The following is a 12,059-nucleotide window of genomic DNA, read 5'->3' as shown; positions in this document are numbered from 1 at the left end:
TTCCAAAGGCCATTTGTTTTAGGAAGGATGCCAATTGAGTTTTCTATTTTTAAGAATGGAATTTGTCTGGATATCTGACATACAAAGCCTACTCTGAAAATCAATAATAAAAAAGATTTGTAAATGTTATCGTAATTGTACAGCACAGAATGGTGTCTGATAGAATAGAATGGGTAAAATGGGTAGCCTAATACAGTAGTCCCCAATCAGAGATTCGAGCTGCCTGGTCCACGGTTGTAAAACGTCTGGTCCTCCCACATCTTGTCAACCATACATTCTTGACTGTTTGAGTGATGCTATCGGTAGCCATGGAAACCCGATACAATAGATTCATTCCCCCTGCCTCTCTCTCCCTGGCCAGTCCTCTCCATCCACTGAAAAGCTCTTGACTTTGCGCATGTACGGCCAAACTGAACATTGCATCGACTCCAAGATGGCGTTAACACGTCTGGCTTGCATTCTGGTCCTCCTCTCAACTCACTGTAAGTAAATACATGAGGACTGCGCTTTATTTCCCTAGCCTATTGCCGTTGCTGAGACATTCTGGACGAGACATTCTGGACGTGACACTCGCTTGTGTCATTTGAAATGAGCTACTTTGTTATTTGCGAGACGTGATCTGCGTAAGGATATAAGTGATAATTTCTGACCCAACTCTCTCAGCAAGCTAGCTACAGCCAGCCAGCTATTTTGTTATTAATAGATGATGTTCTGATTTAAATGGAGATATATTCAATTATAAAGTAGGCAATCGAAGACCAGAATTAAGAAATGGCTTGGTAACGCTAGAGCCTCAAGTCCTGTTGTGTCGGCTCGTTGGAATGTTTGATCTATCTGAAGCCGGACAGTGCAGTTTGGCATTTGGAAGTATGTCTAGTTTATCGAACTCTTCAGAGATAGAAACCTTTCGTAAACTGTTCTACATACAGTTAGCGTGTTTTAATGGGCTACAAACTTTACATGATGAAATAGCAAGAAGAGATACAATGTATCCGTTCATTTAGAGGCTTGTTTTTTAAAAGGGGACTCCCCCTTTAGTCTGTCTCCTTACTTTCAAAAGTGTTCGACTGTAAATACAACTATAAATGTGTTATTGTCTAAGAAATAAGTATTTCATATAAATATACGTTTGCTTAAACGTTTTTAACGTGTTTGAATCGTGGTTGATAAAAGTTCAGTCTCGCAGTATTCAGTGATGCGAGATAACGGTTTTTTCCATTGGGGAATAAAGACAGACAGTTCGCGGGAGGAGCCTATCTGAAAGCAGCAGGCAGCTCGCTTTGTCAGCGTTGAGAACTCTTTGAAGAGCGGTTCTAAAATGTAGATTTTGTAACTTTTTATTAGCCATCTTAAGCGATTTGTCTCGGCATGTAAACAGTTATTGTTTTGATTTGACCCTAATTAAAACATGAAATAACTGTTAGAACTGTTTACAATTTGGCCAGATGCAGAGACAAATCATTTAGCTATGTTGCTGGAAGAGTATGATGCAATTTGTTCCCATGAAGCGCTCCCTCGTGTTAACTCAGGCATACTCAGATTCTTCTCGGAAAGAATGTTTAATCATTATGTTGACATTTCAGAGATACATTTGTATCAACTTTCACAATTGCTGATGTCATTGACATGCTAAATTAAACGAAATAGAACTCTGAATAAGAAGAATGATTTTTTTTTTTTTTTGAATTGTTCCCAAATGTTTCCTAATAGCACATAGCAGGTGCTATAGCTTACCTCATATTCAAATTGTAATGAGAATTTGAATCACTAAAGTTATTGATAAATAAGTTAAGGCTACTGATATACACAACACATAAGGCTAGATTATAGCAGGATCTTAAACAGCACCACGTGATGGACTGGTGGTGGTCGTTTGCTTTAGGGTTTAACTGTTTTTCCTGAAGTGCTAAGCATGTATTGAATCCTTCTTGAAGAGAGACACACGGAACAAAAGGAAGCACAGACCTGTGTGCCTTCAGCCCCTCTGGTCATCCAAGTGTGTGGACTGGCTTAATTATCTGTGAATTTAAATATGGATAGCAAGAAGGCTGCTTCCAAAGATGGTGCTGGTGTCTTTCAATGTCGACCAGGAATTAGACCTACTGAGAATCTGATTTAGTGTGTTTGAAGCAATGATGCCTATTATTTTACAGCTTACCCAGTTGTTATTGTCTGTAGGCTATATACTATAGTTAGAGCTAGTTAACCTTGATTGTTGTTGGAAAGATTGTTACCACTCAATTACAGTTCTGAAAGAAAAACATAATTCACAATTTGAGGAAAATAACTTGAATCAGCTTTGTACGTTTAAACACCTGTTACTATGTAATTTGATTTTATTGCTTAAATGTACAAATCTATTTGACCTCTTTTGTTATGCACATTCTTTTGTTGGTTTTAGGCTTATTCATCATTGGCTTGTTTTTTCATTTCCAAGGAACTGTTTTGAACTCATGTCATAGTTTGAATGTATTTTGAATAGGTATGAGAGAGATGTACAGGGATTTGCTAAAAATAAGGAAACACCAACATAAAGTTGTTTTTTAAATAAGACGTTGGGCCACCACGAGTCGCCAGAACAGCATCAGTGCGCCTTAGCATAGATTCTACAAGTACACTATATATACAAAAGAATGTGGACACCCCTTCAAATTAGTGGATTCAGCTATTTCAGCCACCGTTGCTGACAGGTGTATAAAACTGAGGACACCGCCATGCAATCTCCATAGACAAACATTGCAATAAAATGGCCTTACTGAAGAGTTCAGTGACTTTCAACTTGGCACCGTCATAGGATGCCACCTTTCCAACAAGTCAGTTCGTCAAAATTCTGCCCTGCTAGTGCTGCCCCGGTTAACTGTAAGTGCTGTTATTGTGAAGTGGAAACGTCTAGGAGCAACAACGGCTCAGCCGCAAAGTGGTAGGCCACACAAGCTCACAGAACGGGACCACCGAGTGCTGAAGCGCGTAGGGGGGACCAACTCCATATTAATACCCATGAATTTGGAATGAGATGTTCGACGAGCAGGTGTCCACATACATTTGGTCATGTAGTGTATCTGGAGCTCTATTGGGGGGATGCGACACCATTCTTCCACAAGAAATTCCATCTTCTGGTGATTTGTCGATGGTGGCCGGAAACGCTGTCTCAGGCGCCGCTCCAGAATCTCCCATAAGTGTTCAATTGGGTTGAGATCCTGCCAAGACTTAGAAGTGCCAAGATATGTGGGAGCTTGACAGTGCTGAAAGTGGAACAGTACCAAAGCCAATATAAACCAAGCCAATATTCTTTGATTTTTATTTGGACTTGCGTGTATTGTTTTGTATTGTTAGGTATTACTGCACTGTTGGAGCTAGGAACATCAGAATTTCGCTACACCCACGACAACATCTGCAAAATATGTGTATGCAATCAATAAAATTTGATTCGATTAATATTGAGATATTTCCTTAATAGTCTTAGAAGAAGCACCTTCACAAATCTTAACCCTTAAGGTCCAGTCACCTCTATTTGAAGTTTGAGAATTATTGGCTTCTTTGACCTCAAGAAATTCACATTTATTCAGTGGCAGTAAAACTTGTTTTCCAGTCTGAATAAAAGTGAAAGAAAGATCAATAACAATGGTTGTGGCAAATGTCATTTCAGACTTGATAAATTACCCTTTAGCAAATGAGTGGGAAATTGATTAGGCTACTCATGGAGGCATGACCAACTGAAATGTGAGAACCTGGTCTAGTTTTTTTGCCCTATGGCAGCTCACAGTAAGTCTGCTTAAGCCTCATACCTCTTTGGGTGAGAAGAGAAGTCCCTTATCTGAGGAGATATGGGAGAGCTGCCTCCTTATGCATGAAACACATCGAGTATCCCATTGCCGATAGACAGCCTATAGGTACTTATCACAGTGGGAGGCTGTTCCATCTCTTACTAGAACAAAAGCGGTACCTGCTTCATGCCGACCTGTTAGCAACAAACCTATCGATTCTACTTGTAGAATCACAATGCTCGTCAGCGGCCAACAACTTGACTTTGAGACAATCAGAGAGCATGAACCCCCCCAAAAGGGGGACATTTTCTCCATACATCCACGGATGAGCCAGTCACACTTCATATGCAATGTAGGCTATGGGATGGTAGCTAGCTAAGTGCATTAATTAAATCACAATGGATTAGCTAGTTTCAATGAAACAGCTGCCTGTGTTAGCTGCCGAGTGTTGTGCAAGCCAGCGAATATGCTAACGCCTTTGCTTAGCTAATGTTGGAGTGTTTTCCCCTGATAAGTCTCTCCATCATGGCAAAATGTTTGGTCACACACACAAGCACACACACACAAGCACACACACACACACACACACACACACACACACACACACACACACACACACACACACACACACACACACACACACACACACACACACACACACACACACACACACACACACACACACACACACACACACACACACACACGATGAAGGATAAGACGCCTGTCTTCTTTGCTGACTTAATTTAAACAGGAGCCAGATGACAGGTGTTTTCTTCATTGTATAAAATGTGTGGCAATGCTGGTGGGGCCGGCAGGAGTTGGTGAGCCCCAGGGAAAGTGCTGATAGCGCTTCCCCCCAGGAGGTGCTTGTTGTCAGATGCTTCCCTTCCCATCCACAGCTTGTGAGCAAATGTTTGGAGCACTCCCTGAATGGCATGCTGGAACCCCCGGGCGAGTCACATACAGCTTGACATTTTAGTGTAGACAGTAAATGGCAGGGAAAAAGAGAAAAACGAATAGCAAGCACAGAGAGGAGTGGCTGCCCACTCAGCGCTAGTTTATTTAGAGAGTTAAGAGTTATTCCCAACAGACAAAGCAGTTGTGTGAGAATGGTAGACCCACTGTCCGTTTAAACTAGCACGGTAGCCCATGTCCTGTAATTAGGCTTGCAGCTCTAGCCTACATTTCCAGTTTGCTTGTAAAGCCGTTTGCAGTAGAGGTCGACCGATTAGGATTTTTCAACGCCGATACCGATTATTGGAGGACCAAAAAAAGCCGATACCGATTAATCGGACAATTTTTTAAATTTATTTTTTGTAATAATGACAATTACAACAATATTACATTAACACTTATTTTAACTTAATATAATACATAAATAAAATCAATTTAGCCTCAAATAAATAATGAAACATGTTCAATTTGGTATAAATAATGCAAAAACAAAGTGTTGGAGAAGAAAGTAAAAGTGCAATATGTGCCATGTAAAAAAGCTAACGTTTAAGTTCCTTGCTCAAAACATGAGAACATATGACAGCTGGTGGTTCCTTTTAACATGAGTCTTCAATATTCCCAGGTAAGAAGTTTTAGGTTGTAGTTATTATAGGAATTATAGGACTATTTCTCTCTGTACCATTTGTATTTCATATACCTTTGACTATTGGATGTTCTTATAGGCACTTTAGTATTGCCAGTGTAACAGTATAGCTTCCGTCCCTCTCCTCGCCCCTACCTGGGCTCGAACCAGGAACACATCGACAACAGCCACCCTCGAAGCAGCGTTACCCATGCAGAGCAAGGGGAGCAACTACTCCAAGTCTCAGAGCGAGTGACGTTTGAAACGCTATTAGCGCGCACCCCGCTAACTAGCGCGCACCCCGCTAACTAGCTAGCCATTTCACATCGGTTACACCAGCCTAATCTCGAGAGTTGATAGGCTTGAAGTCATAAACAGCTCAATGCTTGAAGCTTTGCGAAGAGCTACTGGCAAAACGCACGAAAGTGCTGTTCGAATGACTGCTTACGAGCCTGCTGGTGCCTACCATCGCTCAGTCAGACTGCTCTATCAAATCATAGACTTAATTATAACATAATAACACACAGAAATACGAGCCTTTGGTCATTAAAATGGTCAAATCCGGAAACTATCATTTCGAAAACAAAACGTTAATTCTTTCAGTGAAATACGGAACCGTTCTGTATTTTATCTAACGGATGGCATCCCTAAGTCTAAATATTGCTGTTACATTGTACAACCTTCAATGTTATGACATAATTATGTATAATTCTGGCAAATTAATTACGGCCTTTGTTAGGAATAAATGGACTTCACACAGTTCACAATGAGCCAGGCAGCCCAAACTACTGCATATACCCTGACTCAAGAGAAATGACACAATTTCCCTAGTTATAAGAAATTCATGTTAGCAGGCAATATTAACTAAATATACTAAATATGCAGGTTTAAAAATATATACTTGTGAATTGATTTTAAAGAAAGGCATTGATGTTTATGGTTAGGTACACATTTGTGCAACGACAGTGCTTTTTTCGCAAATGCGCTTGTTAAATCATCACCCGTTTGTCGAAGTAGGCTGTGATTCAATGAGAAATGAACAGGCACCGCATCGATTATATGCAACGCAGGACAAGCTAGATAAACTAGTAATATCATCAACTATGTGTAGTTAACTAGTGATTATGTTAAGATTGATTGTTTTTTATAAGATAAGTTTAATGCCAGCTAGCAACTTACCTTGGCTTCTTGCTGCCCTCGCGTAACAGGTAGTCAGCCTGCCACGCAGGCTCCTTGTGGAGTGCAATGTAAGGCAGGTGGTTAGAACGTTGGACTAGTAACCGAAAGGTTGCAAAAACTAATCCCCGAGCTGACAAGGTAAAAATCGGTCGTTCTGCCCCTGAACAAGGCAGTTAACCCACCGTTCCTAGGCCGTCATTGAAAATAAGAATGTGTTCTTAACTGACTTGCCTAGTTAAATAAAGGTGTAAAAAATATATATATATTTTTTTTTAATAGGCAAATCGGTGTCCAAAAATACCGATTACCGATTGTTATGAAAACTTGAAATCGGCCCTAATTAATCGGCCATTCCGATTAATCAGTCGACCTCTAGTTTGCAGTTAATCTATACTGAGGTTAGGTTTTGACAACAATTTGAATTGACATTTTGAATAATGTATTATGCACGATTCATGCAGATTCATCTCAGCATTTAGAAGTTACACTGAAGTTAAAGCTAATCATTGGCCAACAACAAGACCACAATAGTAGTTATCTACAGTGCCTTCTGAAAGTATTCAGACCCCTTGACTTTTTCCAGATTTTGTTAGGTTACAGCCTTATTCTAAAATTGATTATATTGTTTTTCAATCTACACACACAATACCCCATAGTAACAAAGTAAAACATGTTTTTTAGACATTTTTGCTAATTTATAAAAAATGAAAAACGGAAATATCACATTTACATAAGTATCACTTATGCGCTGTCTTGGCTGTGTGCTTAGGGTCATTGTCCTATTGGAAGGTGAACCTTCACCCCAGTCTGGAGCAGGTTTTCATAAAGGATCTCTTTGTACTTTGCTCTGTTCATCTTTCCCTCGATCCTGACTAGTTTCCCAGTCTCTGCCACTGAAAAACATCCCCACAGCATGATGCTACCACCACCAATCTTCACCGTAGGGATGGTTCCAGGTTTACCCCAGACGTGGCGATTGGCATTCAGTCCAAAGAGTTCAATCTTGGTTTCATTAGACCAGAGAATCTTGTTTCTCATGGTCTGAGAGTCTTTAGGTGCCTTCTGGCAAACTCCAACCAGGCTGTCATGTGCCTTTTACTGAGGAGTGCCTTCCGTCTGGCCACTCTACCATAAAGGCGTAATTGGTTGAGTGCTTCAGAGATGGTTGTCCTTCTGGAAGGTTCTCCCATCTCCATAGAAGAACTGTAGAGCGTTGTTAGAGTGACCATCAGGTTTTTGGTCACCTCCCAGACTAAGGCCCTTCTCCCCCGATTTCTCAGTTTGGCCGTGCGGCCAGCTCTAGGAAGAGTCTTGGTGGTTCCAAACCTCTTCCATTTAAGAATGATGGAGGTCACTGTGTTGTTGGACCTTCAATGCTGCAGAAATGTTTTGGTACCCTTTCCCCAGATCTGTGTTTTGACACAATCCTGTCTCTGAACTCTACAGACAATTCCTTTGACCTCATGGCTTGGTTTTTGCTCTGACATGCACTGTCAACTGTGGGACCTTATATAGACAGGTGTGCACCTTTCCAAATCATGTCCAATCAATTGAATTTACCACAGGTGGACTCCAATCAAGTTGTAGAAACATCTCGAAGGTTGATCAATGGAAACAGGATGCACCTGAGCTCAATTTCGAGTCTCATAGTAAAGGGTCTGAATACTTTTATAAATAAGGTTTCGTTTTGTATTTGTAATACATTTGCAAAAATTTCCAAAATCTGTTTTTCCTTTGTCATTATGTGGTATTGTGTGTAAATTGATGAGGAAAAAACATATTTAATCAATTTTAAGGCTGTAACGTAACACAATAAGGCTGTAACGTAACAACATATGGAAAAAGGGGTCTGAATACTTTCCAAATGCACTGTACCTTGGATAACCGCGCCACAAAGGACCATGCATGGGATAAAGGCAGCAAAGCACATGATTCCAACAATGGAATGGCCCGAAACAGCTGAGCAGGAGTGGGTGGATGGGTTTGGGGAGAAGGCACGAGTGACCAGAAATATCTATGGCGTCCCTCCCAAACCCCAGACACTGTTTGTTAGCAGCAAATGCGGCATTGTGAATAAAAAGCATACGGAGGAAAAAACTTCTAATGTACTGTGAATTACTTCACCCCTCCCACTCACCTGTTTTAAGTTGGTCTTAAAGAGAATGAAAGGGTAGTTGACTAAGAAATAAAGCATAACAGAAAAGGTGGATTTGAATGGCCTTTCATGAGATAGAAATCCACTTGAACTTCGCACCAAGAACTTGAAAGGTTATTGAAGTAGGCACTACCCTGCTTTTATATATTTTTTCTCCTTTTGGTAAGCAGTAGCAGATGCTGAGGGGAAAGTTGAAAATGGACATGGTTATGTTCCAGGAATGGCAAGCACGTGCATTCTTCAAATGTTAATAAGACTAGCGTGTGGAAGAGGCATTGATAAAAAATAAAAATAGGTCTAGAGCCTGGCTGCTAGGCTGAAGGTAGTTGGCCAAAACCCCCCATTAAAATATAACATCAGCTTTGGCTCGTCTCAGATTTGTTGTTGTTGTTGCATTAAGCCCATCTGTAGGCCTTGGTGTAATTTTGGGGAATTTTGATCGAGCACAACAATTATTTATATTTCTCAGAGATGTCACTTTTTTCTGTTGTGAGATATGGCATAATAAGTCTGGAAGTGATATTTCACCTTGTCAGTAGCAGTTGAAATCTGTTTGTTTTGCCAAGACGTTATCATGCAATGTTTTTTCTGTGTCTGCGGGATAATCTTTGAAATGCTCATCAATTGGCTGTCTGAGTTTAGGGCAGTGTTTTGGCGATTTCCTGTTTGCCGATCTTTATCTGTAGTCACGTGATCCCTAGGGGAAGAACGCCGGAGTGGTTTTCCTCCCTGTGTTCATTCAATAGATTCAGACAGAGCCAGCACATCAATAGGTCAGGAGGAACCGCCATCAATCACACATTGGGATGCTGTCAATTTAGGGAAATAATTACAGATTCATTAATGGCAGGGCATAGATAATAGAGTGAATGCTGCTGAAGCACTGCCTGTCTGAAAAGGCAAGGGAAGTCTGGGCTACATGCTAGGAGTCATAGCCAGATAATCGCTTTGGATTCATCCTCTGTTTACCATACTGTCACAAAGGCAATTACTCTCTCTATAAATAGCCAGATGGCAGAATCATATGACAGCCTCAGGTGTTTGAACGCTGTTCATTCCAAAGCATTGGGCTTGTATTCAAGCAACTCTAAATATATGATTCGAGATTAAACATATTCATATCTAAGCATAGTAAAATAGAAACTATTGGCATTATCTGAAAATGCATTTGTTCATCTTAAATCTTAAATACACATTGACGACAACTGACTAGTTTCAGCACCATCCTCACCGCTTTTCTACCCTTCTGAAAAGGCAATTTGGCATTTTCAGCGAGAACACTTTTCGTTCCTAAAACAAGTCTATCACCAACAGCCAAGCTGACAGTCAAAATACTCTCCTTCCTGTGATCTGCAGAACTGACAATGACTCCAATCCCTCGCAGCAGCCAGCTGAGTTCTTAAGTGTCTTCTACAGTATGAAGGGCAGATGACACCAGCCTTGTGATAAAAAAAGACATCCCAATCATTTTGTTGACCATAACTAATCCTCGCCGAGGCGTTCTCTTGATGTAGGGCCTTGCGAAAGAGACCGGTATGCAAGAGCCATGTATGTGGTTGTACGGCCTCCGGGTAGTGTTGTGCGATTCTTGCGGTAAGACCTGACAAAAATGTTGGTGGTCATCCAAAGGAAGTTTTTATTTATTAATATTTTTTTATTTAACCTTTATTTAACTAGGCAAGTCAGTTAAGAACAAATTCTTATTTACAATGACGGCCTACCCCGGCAAAACCCTAACACGGACGACGCTGGGCCAATTGTGCTCCGCCCTATGGGACTCCCAATCACGGCCGGTTGTGATACAGCCGGGAATCGAACCAGGGTCTATAGTGACGCCTGTAGCACTGAGATGCAGTGCCTTAGGTCGCTGCGCCACTCAAGAACCCATTGAGCAGCATTGCGGTGTTAGGTTCTAAATGAACCAAGTAAAAACTCACAGACGATTAGTAAAGCTCAAACCAAGTTTATTCACCCAAAGGATTAGACAGCTGAAGAGACAAAGACATGGTTCCACCAGCACAAGTATATATACCCCAATTTGGATGAAGTCTCCTCCTTCCCTCTAAACATTACGTCTTTATTGCTAGGGAAGAAGTTAAGTGATGCAGGTAATTAACTGTTCCTTCTCCCTTAATGTGACCTGACCTCGGTCCCCATTCCTCACTAATCCACAGCTCTCCACCCTTATCTGTGACTGCAACTATGTGATCGCCTTTCCTTTACTCATTACATTCCAAGCTTAATTGACTCCACCATATACATTCCTCCTACAGATAACCAGTAACTTTTGGTGTAGGAACCAGGCTGTGGCACTCCTCATTTCCATAGGATACCTGATGATTAACAATATTTGCAAGAAGGCGCCGACAGAGATGGTCGCCTCGCTTCGAGTCCTTAGGAAACTATGCAGTATTTCGTTTTTTAATGTATTATTTCTTACATTGTTACCCCAGGAAATCTTAAGTCTTATTACATACAGCCGGGAAGAACTATTGGATATAAGAGTGACGTCAACTTACCAACATTACGACCAGGAATACGACTTTCCCGAAGCGGATCCTCTGTTTGGACCACCACCCAGGACAATGGACCTAATCCCAGAAGCTGACCCAAAACAACGGCACAGCAAAAGGGGCAGGTGGAGCGGCCTCCTGGTCAGGCTTCGTAGACGTGCACCTTGCCCACCGCTCCCGAGTATACTACTCGCCAATGTCCAGTCTCTTGACAACAAGGTAGATGAACTTTGAGCAAGGGTTGCCTTCCAGAGAGACATCAGAGATTGTAACATCCTCTGTTTCACAGAAACATGGCTCTCTCGGGATATGTTGTCGGAATCGGTTAAGCCACCGGGCTTCTCCATGCATCGCACCGACAGAGATAAACTCCTCTCTGAGAAGAGGAAGGGCGGGGGTGTATGCTTCATGATTAATGACTCATGGTGTAATCATAACAACATACAGGAACTCAAGTCCTTCTGCTCACCCAACCTAGAATTCCTTACAATCAAATGCCGGCCATATTATCTCCCAATTTTGGATAACTAGTCACTTTAAACAATGCCACTTTAAATAATGCCACTTTAATAATGTTTACATATCTTACATTACTCATACCATATGTATATACTGTATTTTATACCATCTATTGCACCTTGCCTATGCCGCTCGGCCATCGCTCATCCATATATTTATATGTACATATTCTCATCCACTCCTTTAGATTTGTGTGTATTAGGTAGTTGTTGGGAAATTGTTAGATTACTTGTTAGATATTACTGCACTGTCGGAACTAGAAGCACAAGAATTTAGCTACACTCGCATTAACATCTGCTCACCATGTGTATGTGACCAATAAAATTTAATTTGATTTTGATTTGATTTAT

At 41.1% G+C, this 12,059-nt stretch overlaps 1 protein-coding gene across 1 annotated transcript in view; it reads left to right on the top strand.

Moving 5' to 3' along the window:
- The first annotated feature begins 397 nt into the window (after positions 1-397).
- The window catches only part of LOC120056985 (junctional adhesion molecule 3B-like), a 42,922-nt gene continuing 31,260 nt past the window's right edge, over positions 398-12,059 (top strand). The window contains exon 1 of the mRNA XM_039005314.1: positions 398-482. Within this exon, the coding sequence (XP_038861242.1) occupies positions 398-482 (85 nt within the window). The remainder of the gene's footprint in view (positions 483-12,059) is intronic.

The sequence above is a fragment of the Salvelinus namaycush genome, chromosome 12 (assembly GCF_016432855.1).
Source record: "Salvelinus namaycush isolate Seneca chromosome 12, SaNama_1.0, whole genome shotgun sequence".
Taxonomy (NCBI): domain Eukaryota; kingdom Metazoa; phylum Chordata; class Actinopteri; order Salmoniformes; family Salmonidae; genus Salvelinus; species Salvelinus namaycush.
Note: the sequence above shows the minus strand (reverse complement) of the source record. Positions and strands in the feature narration are given on the sequence as shown.